The 22,490-nt window shown below is 62.0% G+C and overlaps 1 protein-coding gene across 1 annotated transcript in view; it reads left to right on the top strand.

Moving 5' to 3' along the window:
* Positions 1-5,666: 5,666 nt before the first annotated feature.
* The window catches only part of LOC140470015 (IQ motif and SEC7 domain-containing protein 1-like), a 158,482-nt gene continuing 141,658 nt past the window's right edge, over positions 5,667-22,490 (top strand). Inside the window, 1 exon segment of the mRNA XM_072566485.1 lies at positions 5,667-5,935. Coding sequence (XP_072422586.1) covers positions 5,685-5,935 — 251 coding nt within the window. The 5' untranslated portion in view covers positions 5,667-5,684.

Here is a 22,490-nt window from a genome sequence, read left to right as displayed (position 1 = left end):
CCCCTCCTATCCCCGTCACCCCCTCCCCTATCCTCATCACCCCCTCCCTATCCCCTACCCCCCCTCCCTCCTTCCCCCGTCAACCCCCTCCCTATCCCCGTCACCCCCTCCCTATCCCCATCACCCCCTCCCTATCCCGTCACCCCCTCCCTATCTCCATCACCCCCCTCCCAATCCCCGTCACCCCCTCCCTATCCCCATCACCCCCTCCCTATCCCTGTCCACCCCCTCCCTATCACCGTCACCCCCTCCCTAACCCGTCACCCCCTCCCTATCTCCGTCACCCCCTCCTCTCTCCCTGTCACCCCCTCCCTATCCCCGTCCACCCCCTCCCTATCCCCGTCACCCCTCCCTATCTCCATCACCCCTCTCCAACTATCTCCGTCACCCCCTCCCTATCTCCATCACCCCCTCCCTATCTCCATCACCCCCTCCCTATCCCATCACCCCCTCCCTATCGTCCGTCACCCCCTCCCTATCCCCGTCACCCCTCCCTATCTCCATCACCCCCTCCCTATCCCCATCACCCCTCCTCTATCCCCGTCACCCCCTCCCTATCTCTCATCAACCGCCCTCCCTATCCCCGTCACCCCCTCCCTATCCCCATCAACCCCCTCCCTACTCCCGCATCAGCCCCCTCCCTATCTCCATCACCCCCTCCCTATCCCCGTCACCCCCTCCCTATCTCCATCACCCCCTCCCTATCTCCATCACCCCCTCCCTATCTCCGTCACCCCCTCCCTATCCCCCTCACCCCTCACCAATCCCCATACCCCCAACCCTCCCTATCCCCATCACCCCTCCTATCCCTCACCCCCCATCCCATCCCCCTCCCTCTCCTATCTCCATCACCCCCTCCCTATCCCCGTCACCCCCTCCCTAATCTCCATCACCCCCTTCCCCCCCTATCCCCGTCACCCCCTCCCTATCCCCGTCACCCCCTCCCTATCCCCATCACCCCCTCCCTATCCCCATCACCCCCTCCCTATCTCCATCACCCCTCCCTATCTCCATCACCCCCTCCCTATCCCCGTCACCCCCTCCCTATCTCCGTCACCCCCTCCCTATCCCTGTCACCCCCTCCTATCCCCAAAACACCCTCCCTATCGCCATCACCCCCTCCCTATCCCCAAAACACCCTCCCTATCCCCGTCACCCCCTCCCTATCCCCGTCACCCCCCCCTCTCCCCGTCACCCCCTCCTATCCCCAAAACACCCTCCCTATCCCCGTCACCCCCTCCTATCCCGTCACCCCCTCCCTCTCCCCGTCACCCCCTCCTATCTCCATCACCCCTCCCTATCCCCGTCACCCCCTCCCTATCCTCCGTCACCCCCTCCCTATCCCTGTCACCCCCTCCCTATCTCCATCACCCCCTCCCTATCCCCAAAACACCCTCCCTATCCCCGTCACCCCCTCCCTCTCCCCGTCACCCCCTCCCTATCCCCGTCACCCCCTCCCTCTCCCCGTCACCCCCCTCCTATCCCCGTCACCCCCTCCCTATCCCCGTCACCCCCTCCCTATCCCCGTCCACCCACTCCCTATCTCTGTCACCCCCTCCCTATCTCCATCACCCCCTCCCTATCCCCATCGCCCCCTCCCTATCCCCATCACCCCCTCCATATCCCCATCACCCCCTCCCTATCTCCATCACCCCCTCCCTATCCCCGTCACCCCTCCCTATCCCCGTCACCCCCCTCCCTATCCCCGTCACCCCCTCCCTATCCCTGTCACCCACTCCCTATCCCTGTCACCCACTCCCTATCCCTGTCACCCCCTCCCTATCTCCATCACCCCCTCCCTATCTCCATCACCCCCTCCCTATCCCCGTCACCCCCCTCCATATCCCCATCACCCCCTCCCTATCCCTGTCACCCCCTCCCTATCTCCATCACCCCCTCCCTATCCCCAAAACACCCTCCCTATCCCCGTCACCCCCTCCCTATCCCCGTCACCCCCTCCCTATCCCCATCACCCCCTCCCTATCTCCATCACCCCCTCCCTATCCCCGTCACCCCGTCCCTATCCCCATCACCCCCCTCCCTATCCCCGTCACCCCCTCCCTCTCCCCATCACCCCCTCCCTATCTCCATCACCCCCTCCCTATCCCCGTCACCCCCTCCCTATCCCCATCACCCCCTCCCTATCTCCATCACCCCCTCCTATCCCCGTCCCCCCTCCCTATCCCCATCACCCCCTCCCTATCTCCATCACCCCCTCCCTATCCCCGTCACCCCGTCCCTATCCCCATCACCCCCTCCCTATCCCCGTCACCCCCTCCCTCTCCCCATCACCCCCTCCCTATCTCCATCACCCCCTCCCTATCCCCGTCACCCCCTCCCTATCCCCATCACCCCCTCCCTATCCCCGTCACCCCCTCCCTATCTCCGTCACCCCCTCCCTATCCCCGTCACCCCCTCCCTATCCCCGTCACCCCCTCCCTATCCCCGTCACCCCCTCCCTATCCCCGTCACCCCCTCCCTATCTCCATCACCCACTCCCTATCCCCGTCACCCCCTCCCTATCCCGTCACCCCCTCCCTATGCCCATCACCCCCTCCCTATCCCCATCACCCCCTCCCTCTCCCCGTCACCCCCCTCCCTATCTCCATCACCCCCTCCCTATCCCCGTCACCCCCTCCCTATCCCCATCACCCCCTCCCTATCCCCGTCACCCCCTCCCTATCTCCATCACCCCCTCCCTATCTCCACCCCCTCCCTATCCCCGTCACCCCCTCCCTATCCCCGTCACCCCCTCCCTATGCCCATCACCCCCCTCCCTATCTCCATCACCCCCTCCCTATCCCCGTCACCCCCTCCCTCTCCCCATCACCCCCTCCCTATCCCCGTCACCCCCTCCCTCTCCCCATCACCCCCTCCCTATCCCCATCAACCCCTCCCTATCCCCGTCACTCCCTCCCTATCCCCATCACCCCCTCCCTATCCCCGTCACCCCCTCCCTATCCCCATCACCCCCTCCCTATCCCCGTCACCCCCTCCCTATCCCCGTCACCCCCTCCAGCACCTACACCCCTTCCCTATCCCCGTCACACCCCTATCAGCCCCTACAGCCCCCCTCCCTATCCCCGTCACCCACTCCCTATCCCCGTCACCCCCTCCCTATCCCCATCGCCCCCTCCCTATCCCCGTCACCCCCTCCCTATCTCCATCACCCCCTCCCTATCCCCATCACCCCCTCCCTATCCCCAAAACACCCTCCCTATCAATGTCACCCCCTCCCTATCCCCAAAACACCCTCCCTATCCCCGTCACCCCCTCCCTATCTCCGTCACCCCCTCCCTATCCCCGTCACCCCCTCCAGCACCTACAGCCCCCCTCCCTATCTCTGTCCCCTCCTCCAGCCCCTACACCCCCTCCCGATCTCTGTCACCTCCTCCTCCAGCCCCTACACCCCCTCCCTATCCCTGTCCCCTCCTCCATCCCCTACACCCCCTCCCTATCTCTGTCCCCTCCTCCAACCCCCTACACCCCCTCCCTATCTCTGTCCCCTCCTCCAGCCCCTACACCCCCTCCCTATCTCTGTCCCCTCCTCCAGCCCCTACACCCCCTCCCTATCTCTGTCCCCTCCTCCAGCCCCTACACCCCCTCCCTATCTCTGTCACCTCCTCCAGCCCCTACACCCCCTCCCTATCTCTGTCCCCTCCTCCAACCCCCTACACCCCCTCCCTATCTCTGTCACCTCCTCCAGACCCTACTCCCCCTCCCTATCTCTGTCACCTCCTCCAGACCCTACTCCCCCTCCCTATCTCTGTCCCCTCCTCCAGCCCCTACACCTACACCCCCTCCCTATCTCTGTCCCCTCCTCCAGCCCCTACACCTACACCCCCTCCCTATCTCTGTCCCCTCCTCCAGCCCCTACACCCCCTCCCTATTTCTGTCACCTCCAGCCCCTACACCCCCTCCCTATCTCTGTCCCCCCCCTCCAGCCCCTACACCCCCTCCCTATCTCTGTCCCCTCCTCCAGCCCCTACACCTACACCCCCTCCCTATCTCTGTCCCCTCCTCCAGCCCCTACACCCCCTCCCTATTTCTGTCACCTCCAGCCCCTACACCCCCTCCCTATCTCTGTCCCCCCCTCCAGCCCCTACACCCCCTCCCTATCTCTGTCCCCCCCTCCAGCCCCTACATCCCCTCCCTATCTCTGTCCCCCCCTCCAGCCCCTACACCCCCTCCCTATCCCTGTCCCCCCCTCCAGCCCCAGCCCCCCTCCCTATCTGTTCATCATGGAGCTGTTGGATGGAGGTGTCCGTGTCTGTCTGTGGGATTCTCCGACTATTTCAAGGAGCTGCCCCCCTTGCCTGCGTATCCTTATTACAATATGGAGCCCAGAACTGGTTATGGAGTTCCCATGGGATATAGAGCCCAAAGTCAGGTCCGGTCTGGGACTTGGAGAACGGTATTATGTGTGGTATTCCCTGCTGGTAATGAAGGCTGCATCTGTACATAGCTTTCCCAGTTGGAGATTGACACCGGAACTGTGTACAGGAAACGTGCAAAGCATTCCCAGAGGGACACAGAGAGAGGACTGTGTACAGTATTCCCAGTGGGATGTGGAGACTGGAACAGTGTACAGTTTTCCAAATGGAAGACAGTGACCAAAACTGTGTCCATTATTGCCAGCGGTGTCTCAAGACAGGAATGAGGTGAAGCATTCCGAGTGAAATGGAGAGACCGGAATGGTGTACAGTTTTCCCAGTGAGATTCAGAGTTGTGAGTATTGTCCAGTTTTCCCAGTAGGATACAGAGATGGGAATGGTGTGTGGTTTTCCAGTGGGATACGGAGACGGGAGTGGTGTATAGTCCAGTGGGATACACAGATAGGAACAGTGTCCAGTTTTCCCAGTGGGATACAGAGATAGGAACAGTGTCCAGTTTTCCCAGTGGGATACAGAGATGGTAACAGTGTCCAGTTTTCCCAGTGGAAACAGAGACGGGAATGGGATTTCCAGTTTTCCCAATGGGGTACGGATATGGGAATAGTATCCAGTTTTCCCAGTGCAATACGGAGACCAAAGAGTCCAGTTTTCCCAGTAGGATACAGTGATGGGAATAGTGACCAGTTTTCCAAGTGGGATACAGAGATGAGAACAGTGTCCAGTTTACGCAGTGGGAGACAGAGACTGGAACGGGATGTCCAGTTTAGCTGGTGGGATACATAAATGGGAACAGTGTCTGGTTATTCACAGTGGGTTACAGTGACAGGAATATGCTGTAGAGTTTTCCTAGTGGGATACAGAGACAAGAATGGGATGTCCAGTTTTCTCAGTGGGGTACAAAGATGGGAATGGGGTGTCCTGTTTTTCCAATGGGATACAGAGAGGGGAATGTGCCTCACCCTCTGACAATGCGGCACTCCATCAGCACTGACCCTCCGACAGTGCCCACTCCCTCAGCACTGACCCTCCGACAGTGCCCACTCCCTCAGCACTGACCCTCTGACAGTGCCCACTCCCTCAGCACTGACCCTCCGACAGTGCCCACTCCCTCAGCACTGACCCTCCGACAGTGCCCACTCCCTCAGCACTGACCCTCTGACAGTGCCCACTCCCTCAGCACTGACCCTATGACAGTGCCCACTCCCTCAGCACTGACCCTCCGACAGTGCCCACTCCCTCAGTGTCGGGATGGTGACAGGGCTGTTGTCTGTACAGTGGGTTTTTGCTGGAATGAGCCAATGTCTGGTGGGCTCGGCTGCTCTGAGTACGCACATCCGGCCTGAGCTGCTGGTTTCAGATCCCCATCGTCTCACTGTCACCGCTCTGCGCTGCCCTCGGAAACCACAAAAACCTCCGCCCAACCTTCCTCCCAGGGACAGTGAACAGAAGCTGTCAACTTCCTGTCGCGTCTCGCGCTGCCTGCTCCCACAGACCGCCCGGCCGGGGACAATCATTGTGACCAGGATCACCTCTCAGTTCAGGTGAGGAGCCTCTATCCATATGGGATTGGCAGGGTGGTTCTCCTCAAACTGCCCACACCCCCCTCAGCCTGCCTCTGACACCACAATCTGGGTTGTTCCGGGATCGGGAAGGTAAGGTCAGGGGGGTGCGTGGGTCAGACGGTGACAGGCCAATTCAGGAGAGCAGCCAGGGGGTGCGCATAGATTGGTAAGGGATGCCCCAGACCACCAACAGGCACCCAATGGGGAACGTTCATCTCCTGGTGGGTGGGGAGGGGAAGAGCACAACACATACAGACTAAAGCACTGTCAGAGGGTCAGTGCTGAGGGAGTGGGCACTGTCAGAGGGTCAGTGCTGAGGGAGTGGGCACTGTCGGAGGGTCAGTGCTGAGGGAGTGGGCACTGTCAGAGGTTCAGTGCTGAGGGAGTGGGCACTGTCAGAGGGTCAGTGCTGAGGGAGTGGGCACTGTCAGAGGGTCAGTGCTGAGGGAGTGGGCACTGTCAGAGGGTCAGTGCTGAGGGAGTGGGCACTGTCAGAGGGTCAGTGCTGAGGGAGTGGGCACTGTCAGAGGGTCAGTGCTGAGGGAGTGAGCACTGTCGGAGGGTCAGTGCTGAGGGAGAGGGCACTGTCGGAGGGTCAGTGCTGAGGGAGTGGGCACTGTCAGAGGGTCAGTGCTGAGGGAGTGGGCATTGTCAGAGGGTCAGTGCTGAGGGAGTGGGCATTGTCAGAGGGTCAGTGCAGAGGGAGTGGGCATTGTCAGCGGGTCAGTGCTGAGGGATTGCCGCACTGTCAGAGGGTCAGTGCTGAGGGAGTGGGCACTGTCAGAGGGTCAATGCTGTCAGAGGGTCAGTGCTGAGGGAGAGGACACTGTCAGAGGTCAGTGCTGAGGGAGTGTTGCACTATCGGAGGGTCAGTGCTGAGGGAGTGGGCACTGTCGGAGGGTCAGTGCTGAGGGAGTGGGCACTGTCAGAGGGTTAGTGCTGAGGGAGTGGGCACTGTCGGAGGGTCAATGGTGAGGGAGTGGGCACTGTCAGAGGGTCAGTGCTGAGGGAGTGGGCACTGTCAGAGGTTCAGTGCTGAGGGAGTGGGCACTGTCGGAGGGTCAGTGCTGAGGGAGTGGGCACTGTCGGAGGGTCAGTGCTGAGGGAGTGGGCACTGTTGGAGGGTCAGTGCTGAGGGAGTGGGCACTGTCGGAGGGTCAGTACTGAGGGAGTGCCGCACTGTCGGATAGTAAGTGCTGAGGGAGTGGGCACTGTCAGAGGTTTGTGCTGAGGGAGTGGGCACTGTCGGAGGGTCAGTGCTGAGGGAGTGGGCACTGTCGGAGGGTCAGTGCTGAGGGAGTGGGCACTGTCAGAGGGTCAGTGCTGAGGGAGTGGGCACTGTCGGAGGGTCAGTGCTGAGGGAGTGGGCATAGTCGGAGGGTAAGTGCTGAGGGAGTGGGCACTGTCGGAGAGTAAGTGCTGAGGGAGTGGGCACTGTCAGAGGTTTGTGCTGAGGGAGTGGGCACTGTCGGTGGGTCAATGGTGAGGGAGTGGGCACTGTCGGAGGGTGAGTGCTGAGGGAGAGGACACTGTCAGAGGTCAGTGCTGAGGGAGTGTTGCACTATCGGAGGGTCAGTGCTGAGGGAGTGGGCACTGTCAGAGGGTTAGTGCTGAGGGAGTGGGCACTATCGGAGGGTCAGTGCTGAGAGAGTGGCCACTGTCAGAGGTTCAGTGCTGAGGGAGTGGGCACTGTCAGAGGGTCAGTGCTGAGGGAGTGGGCACTGTCAGAGGGTCAGTGCTGAGGGAGTGGGCACTGTCGGAGGGTCAGTGCTGAGGGAGTGGGCACTGTCGGAGCGTCAATGGTGAGGGAGTGGGCACTGTCGGAGGGTGAGTGCTGAGGGAGTGGGAACTGTCGGAGGGTCAGTGCTGAGGGAGTGGGCATAGTCGGAGGGTCAATGCGGAGGGAGAGCACACTGTCAGAGGGTCAGTGCAGAGGGAGTGGGCATTGTCAGCGGGTCAGTGCTGAGGGATTGCCGCACTGTCAGAGGGTCAGTGCTGAGGGAGTGGGCACTGTCAGAGGGTCAGTGCTGAGGGAGTGGGCACTGTCAGAGGGTCAGTGCTGAGGGAGTGGGCACTGTCAGAGGGTCAGTGCTGAGGGAGAGGACACTGTCAGAGGTCAGTGCTGAGGGAGTATTGCACTATCGGAGGGTCAGTGCTGAGGGAATGGGCACTGTCGGAGGGTCAGTGCTGAGGGAGTGGGCACTGTCGTAGGGTCAGTGCTGAGGGAGTGGGCACTGTCGGAGGGTCAGTGCTGAGGGGGAGGGAACTGTCAGAGGGTCAGTGCTGAGGGAGTGGGCACTGTCGGAGGGTCATTGCTGAGGGAGCGGGCACTGTCAGAGGGTCAGTGCTGAGGGAGTGGGCACTGTCAGAGGGTCAGTGCTGAGGGAGTGGGCACTGTCAGAGGGTCAATGCTGAGGGAGGGGGCACTGTCGGAGGGTGAGTGCTGAGAGATTGGGCACTGTTGGAGGGTCAGTGTTGAGGGAGTGGGCACTGTCGGAGGGTCAGTACTGAGGGAGTGCCGCACTGTCAGAGGGTCAGTGCTGAGGGAGTGGGCACTGTTAGAGGGACAGTACTGAGGGAGTGGGAACTGTCGGAGGGTCAGTGCTGAGGGAGTGGGCACTGTCAGAGGGACAGTGCTGAGGGAGTGGGAACTGTCGGAGGGTGAGTGCTGAGGGAGTGGGCACTGTCAGAGGGACAGTGCTGAGGGAGTGGGCACTGTCGGAGGGTGAGTGCTGAGGGAGTGGGCACTGTCGGAGTGCCAGTGCTGAGGGAGTGGGCACTGTCGGAGGGTCAGTACTGAGGGAGTGCCGCACTGTCAGAGGGTCAGTGCTGAGGGAGTGGGCACTGTTAGAGGGACAGTACTGAGGGAGTGGGAACTGTCGGAGGGTCAGTGCTCAGGGAGTGGGCACTGTCAGAGGGTCAGTGCAGAGGGAGTGGGCATTGACAGAGGGTCAGTGCTGAGGGATTGCCGCACTGTCAGAGGGTCTGTGCTGAGGGAGTGGGCACTGTCAGAGGGTCAATGCTGTCAGAGGGTCAGTGCTGAGGGAGAGGACACTGTCAGAGGTCAGTGCTGAGGGAGTATTGCACTATCGGAGGGTCAGTGCTGAGGGAGTGGGCACTGTTAGAGGGTTAGTGCTGAGGGAGTGGGCACTGTCAGAGGGTCAGTGCTGAGGGAGTGCCCACTGTCGGAGGGTCATTGCTGAGGGAGCGGGCACTGTCGGAGGGTCAGTGCTGAGGGAGTGGGCACTGTCAGAGGGTCAGTGCTGAGGGAGTGGGCACTGTCAGAGGGTCAATGCTGAGGGAGGGGGCACTGTCGGAGGGTGAGTGCTGAGGGAGTGGGCACTGTTGGAGGGTCAGTGCTGAGGGAGTGGGCACTGTCGGAGGGTCAGTACTGAGGGAGTGCCGCACTGTCAGAGGGTCAGTGCTGAGGGAGTGGGCACTGTTAGAGGGACAGTACTGAGGGAGTGGGAACTGTCGGAGGGTCAGTGCTGAGGGAGTGGGCACTGTCAGAGGACAATACTGAGGGAGTGGGCACTGTCAGATGGTCAGTGCTGAGGGAGTGGGCACGGTCAGAGGGTCAGTGCTGAGGGAGTGGGCACTGTCAGAGGCTCAATGCTGAGGGAGTGGGCACTGTCGGAGGGTGAGTGCTGAGGGAGTGGGCACTGTCGGAGTGCCAGTGCTGAGGGAGTGGGCACTGTCGGAAGGTCAGTACTGAGGGAGTGCCGCACTGTCAGAGTGTCAGTGCTGAGGGAGTGGGCACTGTTAGAGGGACAGTACTGAGGGAGTGGTAACTGTCGGAGGGTCAGTGCTGAGGGAGTGGGCACTGTCAGAGGGACAGTACTGAGGGAGTGGGCACTGTCGGAGGGTCAGTGCTGAGGGAGTGGGCACTGTCGGAGGATCAGTGCCGAGGGAGTGGGCATAGTCGGAGGGACAGTGCTGAGGGAGTGGGCACTGTCGGAGGGTCAGTGCTGAGGGAGTGGGCACTGTCGGAGGGTCAGTGCTGAGGGAGTGGGCACTGTCGGAGGGTCAGTGCTGAGGGAGTGGGCACTGTCAGAGGGTCAGTGCTGAGGGAGTGGGCACTGTCGGAGGGTCAGTGCTGAGGGAGTGGGCATAGTCGGAGGGTCAATGCTGAGGGAGAGGACACTGTCAGAGGGTCAGTGCTGAGGGAGTGGGCATAGTCGGAGGGTCAATGCTGAGGGAGAGGACACTGTCAGAGGGTCAGTGCTGAGGGAGTGGGCACTGTCAGAGGGTCAGTGCTGAGGGAGTGGGCACTGTCGGAGGGTCAGTGCTGAGGGAGTGGGCATAGTCGGAGGGTCAGTGCTGAGGGAGTGGGCACTGTTAGAGGGACAGTACTGAGGGAGTGGGAACTGTCGGAGGGTCAGTGCTCAGGGAGTGGGCACTGTCAGAGGGTCAGTGCAGAGGGAGTGGGCATTGTCAGAGGGTCAGTGCTGAGGGATTGCCGCACTGTCAGAGGGTCTGTGCTGAGGGAGTGGGCACTGTCAGAGGGTCAATGCTGTCAGAGGGTCAGTGCTGAGGGAGTGGGCACTGTCGGAGGGTCAGTGCTGAGGGAGTGGGCACTGTCGGAGGGTCAGTGCTGAGGGAGTGGGCACTGTCAGAGGGTCAGTGCTGAGGGAGTGGGCACTGTCGGAGGGTCAGTGCTGAGGGAGTGGGCATAGTCGGAGGGTCAATGCTGAGGGAGAGGGCACTGTCGGAGGGTCAGTGCTGAGGGAGTGGGCACTGTCAGAGGGTCAGTGCTGAGGGAGTGGGCACTGTCAGAGGGTCAATGCTGTCAGAGGGTCAGTGCTGAGGGAGAGGACACTGTCAGAGGTCAGTGCTGAGGGAGTGTTGCACTATCGGAGGGTCAGTGCTGAGGGAGTGGGCACTGTGAAAGAGGGTTAGTGCTGAGGGAGTGGGCACTGTCGGAGGGTCAATGGTGAGGGAGTGGGCACTGTCGGAGGGTCAGTGCTGAGGGAGTGGCCGCTGTCAGAGGTTCAGTGCTGAGGGAGTGGGCACTGTCGTAGGGTCAGTGCTGAGGGAGTGGGCACTGTCGGAGGGTCAGTGCTGAGGGGGAGGGAACTGTCAGAGGGTCAGTGCTGAGGGAGTGGGCACTGTCGGAGGGTCATTGCTGAGGGAGCGGGCACTGTCAGAGGGTCAGTGCTGAGGGAGTGGGCACTGTCAGAGGGTCAGTGCTGAGGGAGTGGGCACTGTCAGAGGGTCAATGCTGAGGGAGGGGGCACTGTCGGAGGGTGAGTGCTGAGAGATTGGGCACTGTTGGAGGGTCAGTGTTGAGGGAGTGGGCACTGTCGGAGGGTCAGTACTGAGGGAGTGCCGCACTGTCAGAGGGTCAGTGCTGAGGGAGTGGGCACTGTTAGAGGGACAGTACTGAGGGAGTGGGAACTGTCGGAGGGTCAGTGCTGAGGGAGTGGGCACTGTCAGAGGGACAGTGCTGAGGGAGTGGGAAATGTCGGAGGGTGAGTGCTGAGGGAGTGGGCACTGTCAGAGGGACAGTGCTGAGGGAGTGGGCACTGTCGGAGGGTGAGTGCTGAGGGAGAGGGCACTGTCGGAGTGCCAGTGCTGAGGGAGTGGGCACTGTCGGAGGGTCAGTACTGAGGGAGTGCCGCACTGTCAGAGGGTCAGTGCTGAGGGAGTGGGCACTGTTAGAGGGACAGTACTGAGGGAGTGGGAACTGTCGGAGGGTCAGTGCTCAGGGAGTGGGCACTGTCAGAGGGTCAGTGCAGAGGGAGTGGGCATTGTCAGAGGGTCAGTGCTGAGGGATTGCCGCACTGTCAGAGGGTCTGTGCTGAGGGAGTGGGCACTGTCAGAGGGTCAATGCTGTCAGAGGGTCAGTGCTGAGGGAGAGGACACTGTCAGAGGTCAGTGCTGAGGGAGTATTGCACTATCGGAGGGTCAGTGCTGAGGGAGTGGGCACTGTTAGAGGGTTAGTGCTGAGGGAGTGGGCACTGTCAGAGGGTCAGTGCTGAGGGAGTGCCCACTGTCGGAGGGTCATTGCTGAGGGAGCGGGCACTGTCGGAGGGTCAGTGCTGAGGGAGTGGGCACTGTCAGAGGGTCAGTGCTGAGGGAGTGGGCACTGTCAGAGGGTCAATGCTGAGGGAGGGGGCACTGTCGGAGGGTGAGTGCTGAGGGAGTGGGCACTGTTGGAGGGTCAGTGCTGAGGGAGTGGGCACTGTCGGAGGGTCAGTACTGAGGGAGTGCCGCACTGTCAGAGGGTCAGTGCTGAGGGAGTGGGCACTGTTAGAGGGACAGTACTGAGGGAGTGGGAACTGTCGGAGGGTCAGTGCTGAGGGAGTGGGCACTGTCAGAGGACAATACTGAGGGAGTGGGCACTGTCAGATGGTCAGTGCTGAGGGAGTGGGCACGGTCAGAGGGTCAGTGCTGAGGGAGTGGGCACTGTCAGAGGCTCAATGCTGAGGGAGTGGGCACTGTCGGAGGGTGAGTGCTGAGGGAGTGGGCACTGTCGGAGTGCCAGTGCTGAGGGAGTGGGCACTGTCGGAAGGTCAGTACTGAGGGAGTGCCGCACTGTCAGAGTGTCAGTGCTGAGGGAGTGGGCACTGTTAGAGGGACAGTACTGAGGGAGTGGTAACTGTCGGAGGGTCAGTGCTGAGGGAGTGGGCACTGTCAGAGGGACAGTACTGAGGGAGTGGGCACTGTCGGAGGGTCAGTGCTGAGGGAGTGGGCACTGTCGGAGGATCAGTGCCGAGGGAGTGGGCATAGTCGGAGGGACAGTGCTGAGGGAGTGGGCACTGTCGGAGGGTCAGTGCTGAGGGAGTGGGCACTGTCGGAGGGTCAGTGCTGAGGGAGTGGGCACTGTCGGAGGGTCAGTGCTGAGGGAGTGGGCACTGTCAGAGGGTCAGTGCTGAGGGAGTGGGCACTGTCGGAGGGTCAGTGCTGAGGGAGTGGGCATAGTCGGAGGGTCAATGCTGAGGGAGAGGACACTGTCAGAGGGTCAGTGCTGAGGGAGTGGGCACTGTCAGAGGGTCAATGCTGTCAGAGGGTCAGTGCTGAGGGAGAGGACACTGTCAGAGGTCAGTGCTGAGGGAGTGTTGCACTATCGGAGGGTCAGTGCTGAGGGAGTGGGCACTGTGAAAGAGGGTTAGTGCGGAGGGAGTGGGCACTGTCGGAGGGTCAATGGTGAGGGAGTGGGCACTGTCGGAGGGTCAGTGCTGAGGGAGTGGCCGCTGTCAGAGGTTCAGTGCTGAGGGAGTGGGCACTGTCGTAGGGTCAGTGCTGAGGGAGTGGGCACTGTCGGAGGGTCAGTGCTGAGGGGGTGGGAACTGTCAGAGGGTCAGTGCTGAGGGAGTGGGCACTGTCGGAGGGTCATTGCTGAGGGAGCGGGCACTGTCAGAGGGTCAGTGCTGAGGGAGTGGGCACTGTCAGAGGGTCAGTGCTGAGGGAGTGGGCACTGTCAGAGGGTCAATGCTGAGGGAGGGGGCACTGTCGGAGGGTGAGTGCTGAGAGATTGGGCACTGTTGGAGGGTCAGTGTTGAGGGAGTGGGCACTGTCGGAGGGTCAGTACTGAGGGCGTGCCGCACTGTCAGAGGGTCAGTGCTGAGGGAGTGGGCACTGTTAGAGGGACAGTACTGAGGGAGTGGGAACTGTCGGAGGGTCAGTGCTGAGGGAGTGGGCACTGTCAGAGGGACAGTGCTGAGGGAGTGGGCACTGTCGGAGGGTGAGTGCTGAGGGAGTGGGCACTGTCAGAGGGACAGTGCTGAGGGAGTGGGCACTGTCGGAGGGTGAGTGCTGAGGGAGTGGGCACTGTCGGAGTGCCAGTGCTGAGGGAGTGGGCACTGTCGGAGGGTCAGTACTGAGGGAGAGCCGCACTGTCAGAGGGTCAGTGCTGAGGGAGTGGGCACTGTTAGAGGGACAGTACTGAGGGAGTGGGAACTGTCGGAGGGTCAGTGCTCAGGGAGTGGGCACTGTCAGAGGGTCAGTGCAGAGGGAGTGGGCATTGTCAGAGGGTCAGTGCTGAGGGATTGCCGCACTGTCAGAGGGTCTGTGCTGAGGGAGTGAGCACTGTCAGAGGGTCAATGCTGTCAGAGGGTCAGTGCTGAGGGAGAGGACACTGTCAGAGGTCAGTGCTGAGGGAGTATTGCACTATCGGAGGGTCAGTGCTGAGGGAGTGGGCACTGTCAGAGGGTTAGTGCTGAGGGAGTGGGCACTGTCAGAGGGTCAGTGCTGAGGGAGTGGCCACTGTCGGAGGGTCATTGCTGAGGGAGCGGGCACTGTCGGAGGGTCAGTGCTGAGGGAGTGGGCACTGTCAGAGGGTCAGTGCTGAGGGAGTGGGCACTGTCAGAGGGTCAATGCTGAGGGAGGGGGCACTGTCGGAGGGTGAGTGCTGAGGGAGTGGGCACTGTTGGAGGGTCAGTGCTGAGGGAGTGGGCACTGTCGGAGGGTCAGTACTGAGGGAGTGCCGCACTGTCAGAGGGTCAGTGCTGAGGGAGTGGGCACTGTTAGAGGGACAGTACTGAGGGAGTGGGAACTGTCGGAGGGTCAGTGCTGAGGGAGTGGGCACTGTCAGAGGACAGTACTGAGGGAGTGGGCACTGTCAGATGGTCAGTGCTGAGGGAGTGGGCACGGTCAGAGGGTCAGTGCTGAGGGAGTGGGCACTGTCAGAGGCTCAATGCTGAGGGAGTGGGCACTGTCGGAGGGTGAGTGCTGAGGGAGTGGGCACTGTCGGAGTGCCAGTGCTGAGGGAGTGGGCACTGTCGGAAGGTCAGTGCTGAGGGAGTGGGCATTGTCAGAGGGACAGTACTGAGGGAGTGGGCACTGTCGGAGGGTCAGTGCTGAGGGAGTGGGCACTGTGAAAGAGGGTTAGTGCGGAGGGAGTGGGCACTGTCGGAGGGTCAATGGTGAGGGAGTGGGCACTGTCGGAGGGTCAGTGCTGAGGGAGTGGCCGCTGTCAGAGGTTCAGTGCTGAGGGAGTGGGCACTGTCGTAGGGTCAGTGCTGAGGGAGTGGGCACTGTCGGAGGGTCAGTGCTGAGGGGGTGGGAACTGTCAGAGGGTCAGTGCTGAGGGAGTGGGCACTGTCGGAGGGTCATTGCTGAGGGAGCGGGCACTGTCAGAGGGTCAGTGCTGAGGGAGTGGGCACTGTCAGAGGGTCAGTGCTGAGGGAGTGGGCACTGTCAGAGGGTCAATGCTGAGGGAGGGGGCACTGTCGGAGGGTGAGTGCTGAGAGATTGGGCACTGTTGGAGGGTCAGTGTTGAGGGAGTGGGCACTGTCGGAGGGTCAGTACTGAGGGCGTGCCGCACTGTCAGAGGGTCAGTGCTGAGGGAGTGGGCACTGTTAGAGGGACAGTACTGAGGGAGTGGGAACTGTCGGAGGGTCAGTGCTGAGGGAGTGGGCACTGTCAGAGGGACAGTGCTGAGGGAGTGGGCACTGTCGGAGGGTGAGTGCTGAGGGAGTGGGCACTGTCAGAGGGACAGTGCTGAGGGAGTGGGCACTGTCGGAGGGTGAGTGCTGAGGGAGTGGGCACTGTCGGAGTGCCAGTGCTGAGGGAGTGGGCACTGTCGGAGGGTCAGTACTGAGGGAGAGCCGCACTGTCAGAGGGTCAGTGCTGAGGGAGTGGGCACTGTTAGAGGGACAGTACTGAGGGAGTGGGAACTGTCGGAGGGTCAGTGCTCAGGGAGTGGGCACTGTCAGAGGGTCAGTGCAGAGGGAGTGGGCATTGTCAGAGGGTCAGTGCTGAGGGATTGCCGCACTGTCAGAGGGTCTGTGCTGAGGGAGTGAGCACTGTCAGAGGGTCAATGCTGTCAGAGGGTCAGTGCTGAGGGAGAGGACACTGTCAGAGGTCAGTGCTGAGGGAGTATTGCACTATCGGAGGGTCAGTGCTGAGGGAGTGGGCACTGTCAGAGGGTTAGTGCTGAGGGAGTGGGCACTGTCAGAGGGTCAGTGCTGAGGGAGTGGCCACTGTCGGAGGGTCATTGCTGAGGGAGCGGGCACTGTCGGAGGGTCAGTGCTGAGGGAGTGGGCACTGTCAGAGGGTCAGTGCTGAGGGAGTGGGCACTGTCAGAGGGTCAATGCTGAGGGAGGGGGCACTGTCGGAGGGTGAGTGCTGAGGGAGTGGGCACTGTTGGAGGGTCAGTGCTGAGGGAGTGGGCACTGTCGGAGGGTCAGTACTGAGGGAGTGCCGCACTGTCAGAGGGTCAGTGCTGAGGGAGTGGGCACTGTTAGAGGGACAGTACTGAGGGAGTGGGAACTGTCGGAGGGTCAGTGCTGAGGGAGTGGGCACTGTCAGAGGACAGTACTGAGGGAGTGGGCACTGTCAGATGGTCAGTGCTGAGGGAGTGGGCACGGTCAGAGGGTCAGTGCTGAGGGAGTGGGCACTGTCAGAGGCTCAATGCTGAGGGAGTGGGCACTGTCGGAGGGTGAGTGCTGAGGGAGTGGGCACTGTCGGAGTGCCAGTGCTGAGGGAGTGGGCACTGTCGGAAGGTCAGTGCTGAGGGAGTGGGCATTGTCAGAGGGACAGTACTGAGGGAGTGGGCACTGTCGGAGGGTCAGTGCTGAGGGAGTGGGCACTGTCGGAGGATCAGTGCCGAGGGAGTGGGCATAGTCGGAGGGACAGTGCTGAGGGAGTGGGCACTGTCGGAGGGTCAATGCTGAGGGAGAGGACACTGTCAGAGGGTCAGTGCTGAGGGAGTGGGCACTGTCGGAGGGTCAGTGCTGAGGGAGTGGGCACTATCGGAGGGTCAGTGCTGAGGGAGTGGCCACTGTCAGAGGGTCAGTGCTGAGGGAGTGGGCACTGTTGGAGGGTCAGTGCTGAGGGAGGGGGCACTGTCAGAGGGTCATTGCTGAGGGAGCGGGCACTGTCGGAGGGTCAGTGCTGAGGGAGTGGGCACTGTCAGAGGGTCAGTGCTGAGGAATGGGCACTGTCAGAGGGTCAATGCTGAGGGAGTGGGCACTGTCGGAGGGCCAGTGCTGAGGGAGTGGGCACTGTCAGAGGGACAGTACTGAGGGAGTGGGAACTGTCGGAGGGTCAGTGCTGAGGGAGTGGGCACTGTCGGAGGGTCAGTGCTGAGGGAGTGGGCACTGTCGGAGGGTCAGTGCTGAGGGAGCGGTCACTGTCGGAGGGTCAGTGCTGAGGGAGCGGGCACTGTCGGAGGGTCAGTGCTGAGGGAGCGGGCACTGTCAGAGGGTCAGTGCTGAGGGAGCGGGCACTGTCGGAGGGTCAGTGCTGAGGGAGCGGGCACTGTCGGAGGGTCAGTGCTGAGGGAGTGGTCACTGTCAGAGGGTCAGTGCTGAGGAATGGGCACTGTCAGAGGGTCAGTGCTGAGGGAGTGGGCACTGTCAGAGGGTTAGTGCTGAGGGGGTGGGCACTGTCAGAGGGTCAATGGTGAGGGAGTGGGCACTGTCAGAGGGTCAGTGCTAAGGGAGTGGGCACTGTCGGTGGGTCAATGGTGAGGGAGTGGGCACTGTCGGAGGGTCATTGCTGAGGGAGTGGGCACTGTCGGAGGGTCAGTGCTGAGGGAGTGGGCACTGTCAGAGGGTCAGTGCTGAGGAATGGGCACTGTCAGAGGGTCAATGCTGAGGGAGTGGGCACTGTCGGAGGGTGAGTGCTGAGGGAGTGGGCACTGTCGGAGGGCCAGTGCTGAGGGAGTGGGCACTGTCGGAGGGCCAGTGCTGAGGGAGTGGGCACTGTCAGAGGGACAGTACTGAGGGAGTGGGAACTGTCGGAGGGTCAGTGCTGAGGGAGTGGGCACTGTCGGAGGGTCAGTGCTGAGGTAGTGGGCACTGTCAGAGGGACAGTACTGAGGGAGTGGGCACTGTCGGAGGGTCAGTGCTGAGGGAGCGGGCACTGTTGGAGGGTCAGTGCTGAGGGAGTGGGCACTGTCGGAGGGTCAGTGCTGAGGGAGAGGACACTGTCAGAGGGTCAGTGCTGAGGGAGTGGGCACTGTCGGAGGGTCAGTGCTTATGGAGTACCGCACTGTCGGAGGGTCAGTGCTGAGGGAGTGGGCACTGTCGGAGGGTCAGTGCTGAGGGAGTGGGCACTGTCGGAGGGTCAGTGCTGAGGGAGTGGGCACTGTCGGAGGGTCAGTGCTGAGCGAGTGGGCACTTTCGGAGGGTCAGTGCTGAGGGAGTGGGCACTGTCGGAGGGTCAGTGCTGAGGGAGTGGGCACTGTCGGAGGGTCAGTGCTGAGGGAGTGGGCACTGTCGGAGGGTCAGTGCTGAGGGAGTGGGCACTGTCGGAGGGTCAGTGCTGAGGGAGTGGTCACTGTCGGAGGGTCAGTGCTGAGGGAGTGGGCACTGTTGGAGGGTCAGTGCTGAGGGAGCGGGCACTGTCGGAGGGTCATTGCTGAGGGAGCGGGCACTGTCGGAGGGTCAGTGCTGAGGGAGTGGGCACTGTCAGAGGGTCAGTGCTGAGGGAGTAGGCACTGTCAGAGGGTTAATGCTGAGGGAGTGGGCACTGTCAGAGGGTTAATGCTGAGGGAGTGGGCACTGTCAGAGGGTCAATGGTGAGGGAGTGGGCACTGTCGGAGGGTCAGTGCTGAGCGAGTGGGCACTGTCGGAGGGTCAGTGCGGAGGGAGTGGGCACTGTCGGAGGGTCAGTGCTGAGGGAGTGGGCACTGTCGGAGGGTCAGTACTGAGGGAGTGCCGCACTGTCAGAGGGTCAGTGCTGAGGGAGTGGGCACTGTTAGAGGGACAGTACTGAGGGAGTGGGAACTGTCGGAGGGTCAGTGCTGAGGGAGTGGGCACTGTCAGAGGGACAGTACTGAAGGAGTGGGCACTGTCAGATGGTCAGTGCTGAGGGAGTGGGCACTGTCAGAGGGTCAGTGCTGAGGGAGTGGGCACTGTCGGAGGCTCAATGCTGAGGGAGTGGGCACTGTCGGAGGGTGAGTGCTGAGGGAGTGGGCATTGTCGGAGGGTGAGTGCTGAGGGAGTGGGCACTGTCGGAGGGTCAGTACTGAGGGAGTGCCGCACTGTCAGAGGGTCAGTGCTGAGGGAGTGGGCACTGTTAGAGGGACAGTACTGAGGGAGTGGGAACTGTCGGAGGGTCAGTGCTGAGGGAGTGGGCACTGTCAGAGGGACAGTACTGAGGGAGTGGGCACTGTCGGAGGGTCAGTGCTGAGGGAGTGGGCACTGTCAGAGGGACAGTACTGAGGGAGTGGGCACTGTCGGAGGGTCAGTGCTGAGGGAGTGGGCACTGTCAGAGGGTCAGTGCTGAGGGAGTGGGCACTGTCAGAGGGTCAGTGCTGAGGGAGAGGACACTGTCAGAGGGTCAGTGCTGAGGGAGTGGGCACTGTCGGAGGGTCAATGCTGAGGGAGAGGACACTGTCAGAGGGTCAGTGCTGAGGGAGTGGGCACTGTCGGAGGGTCAGTGCTGAGGGAGTGGGCACTATCGGAGGGTCAGTGCTGAGGGAGTGGCCACTGTCAAAGGGTCAGTGCTGAGGGAGTGGGCACTGTCAGACGGTCAGTGCTGAGGAATGGGCACTGTCAGAGGGTAAATGCTGAGGGAGCGGGCACTGTCGGAGGGCCAGTGCTGAGGGAGTGGGCACTGTCAGAGGGACAGTACTGAGGGAGTGGGAACTGTCGGAGGGTCAGTGCTGAGGGAGTGGGCACTGTCGGAGGGTCAGTGCTGAGGTAGTGGGCACTGTCAGAGGGACAGTACTGAGGGAGTGGGCACTGTCGGAGGGTCAGTGCTGAGGGAGCGGGCACTGTCGGAGGGTCAGTGCTGAGGGAGAGGACACTGTCAGAGGGTCAGTGCTGAGGGAGTGGGCACTGTCGGAGGGTCAGTGCTGAGGGAGAGGACACTGTCAGAGGGTCAGTGCTGAGGGAGTGGGCACTGTCGGTGGGTCAATGGTGAGGGAGTGGGCATTGTCGGAGGGTCAGTGCTTATGGAGTACCGCACTGTCGGAGGGTCAGTGCTGAGGGAGTGGGCACTGTCGGAGGGTCAGTGCTGAGCGAGTGGGCACTGTCGGAGGGTCAGTGCGGAGGGAGTGGGCACTGTCGGAGGGTCAGTGCGGAGGGAGTGGGCACTGTCGGAGGGTCAGTGCTGAGGGAGTGGGCACTGTCGGAGGGTCAGTGCTGAGGGAGTGGGCACTGTCGGAGGGTCAGTGATGAGGGAGTGGGCACTGTCGGAGGGTCAGTGCTGAGGGAGTGGGCACTGTCGGAGGGTCAGTGCTGAGGGAGTGGGCACTGTCGGAGGGTGAGTGCTGAGGGAGTGGGCACTGTCAGAGTGCCAGTGCTGAGGGAGTGGGCACTGTCGGAGGGTCAGTACTGAGGGAGTGCCGCACTGTCAGAGGGTCAGTGCTGTGCGAGTGGGCACTGTTAGAGGGACAGTACTGAGGGAGTGGGAACTGTCGGAGGGTCAGTGCTGAGGGAGTGGGCACTGTCAGAGGGACAGTACTGAGGGAGTGGGCACTGTCAGAGGATCAGTGCTGAGGGAGTGGGCATAGTCGGAGGGACAGTGCTGAGGGAGTGGGCACTGTCCGAGGGTCAATGCTGAGGGAGAGGACACTGTCAGAGGGTCAGTGCTGAGGGAGTGGGCACTATCGGAGGGTCAGTGCTGAGGGAGTGGCCACTGTCAGAGGGTCAGTGCTGAGGGAGTGGGCACTGTCAGAGGGTCAGTGCTGAGGGAGTGGGCACTGTCAGAGGGTCATTGCTGAGGGAGTGGGCACTGTCGGAGGGTCAGTGCTGTGGGAGGGGGCACTGTCAGAGGGTCATTGCTGAGGGAGTGGGCACTGTCAGAGGGTCAGTGCTGAGGGAGTGGGCACTGTCAGAGGGTCAGTGCTGTGGGAGGGGGCACTGTCAGAGGGTCATTGCTGAGGGAGTGGGCACTGTCAGAGGGTCAGTGCTGAGGAATGGGCACTGTCAGAGGGTCAGTGCTGAGGAATGGGCACTGTCGGAGGGTCAGTGCTGTGGGAGGGGGCACTGTCGGAGGGTCAGTGCTGAGGGAGCGGGCACTGTCGGAGGGTCAGTGCTGAGGGAGTGGGCACTGTCGGAGGGTCAGTGCTGAGGGAGCGGGCACTGTCGGAGGGTCAGTGCTGAGGGAGTGGGCACTGTCGGAGGGTCAGTGCTGAGGGAGTGGGCATAGTCGGAGGGTCAACGCTGAGGGAGAGGACACTGTCAGAGGGTCAGTGCAGAGGGAGTGGGCATTGTCAGCGGGTCAGTGCTGAGGGATTGCTGCATTGTCAGAGGGTCAGTGCTGAGGGAGTGGGCACTGTCAGAGGGTCAATGCTGTCAGAGGGTCAGTGCTGAGGGAGAGGACACTGTCAGAGGTCAGTGCTGAGGGAGTGTTGCACTATCGGAGGGTCAGTGCTGAGGGAGTGGGCACTGTCGGAGGGTCAATGGTGAGGGAGTGGGCACTGTCGGAGGGTCAATGGTGAGGGAGTGGGCACTGTCGGAGGATCAGTGCTGAGGGAGTGGCCATTGTCAGAGGTTCAGTGCTGAGGGAGTGGGCACTGTCGGAGGGTCAGTGCTGAGGGAGTGGGCACTGTCGGAGGGTCAGTGCTGAGGGAGTGGGCACTGTCAGATGGTTAGTGCTGAGGGAGTGGGCACTGTCGGAGGGTCATTGCTGAGGGAGCGGGCACTGTCGGAGGGTCAGTGCTGAGGGAGTGGGCACTGTCAGAGGGTCAGTGCTGAGGGAGTGGGCACTGTCAGAGGGTTAGTGCTGAGGGAGTGGGCACTGTCGGAGGGTCAGTGCTGAGGGAGTGGGCACTGTTGGAGGGTCAGTGCTGAGGGAGTGGGCACTGTCAGAGGCTCAATGCTGAGGGAGTGGGCACTGTCGGAGGGTGAGTGCTGAGGGAGTGTGCACTGTCGGAGTGCCAGTGCTGAGGGAGTGGGCACTGTCGGAGGGTCAGTACTGAGGGAGTGCCGCACTGTCAGAGGGTCAGTGCTGAGGGAGTGGGCACTGTCAGAGGGACAGTACTGAGGGAGTGGGCACTGTCGGATGGTCAGTGCTGAGGGAGTGGGCACGGTCAGAGGATCAGTGCTGAGGGAGTGGGCACTGTCAGAGGCTCAATGCTGAGGGAGTGGGCACTGTCGGAGGGTGAGTGCTGAGGGAGTGTGCACTGTCGGAGTGCCAGTGCTGAGGGAGTGGGCACTGTCGGAGGGTCAGTACTGAGGGAGTGCCGCACTGTCAGAGGGTCAGTGCTGAGGGAGTGGGCACTGTTAGAGGGACAGTACTGAGGGAGTGGGAACTGTCGGAGGGTCTTTGCTGAGGGAGCGGGCACTGTCAGAGGGTCAATGCTGTCAGAGGGTCAGTGCTGAGGGAGAGGACACTGTCAGAGGTCAGTGCTGAGGGAGTATTGCACTATCGGAGGGTCAGTGCTGAGGGAGTGGGCACTGTCGGAGGGTCAATGGTGAGGGAGTGGGCACTGTCGGAGGGTCAGTGCTGAGGGAGTGGCCACTGTCAGAGGTTCAGTGCTGAGGGAGTGGGCACTGTCGGAGGGTCAATGGTGAGGGAGTGGGCACTGTCGGAGGGTCAGTGCTGAGGGAGTGGGCACTGTCGGAGGGTCAGTGCTGAGGGAGTGGGCACTGTCGGAGGGTCAGTGCTGAGGGAGTGGGCACTGTCAGAGGGT

The sequence above is a fragment of the Chiloscyllium punctatum genome, chromosome 50 (assembly GCF_047496795.1).
Source record: "Chiloscyllium punctatum isolate Juve2018m chromosome 50, sChiPun1.3, whole genome shotgun sequence".
NCBI lineage: Eukaryota > Metazoa > Chordata > Chondrichthyes > Orectolobiformes > Hemiscylliidae > Chiloscyllium > Chiloscyllium punctatum.
The sequence above is the reverse complement of the archived record's forward strand: the minus strand, read 5'-3'. Positions and strand labels throughout refer to the sequence as shown.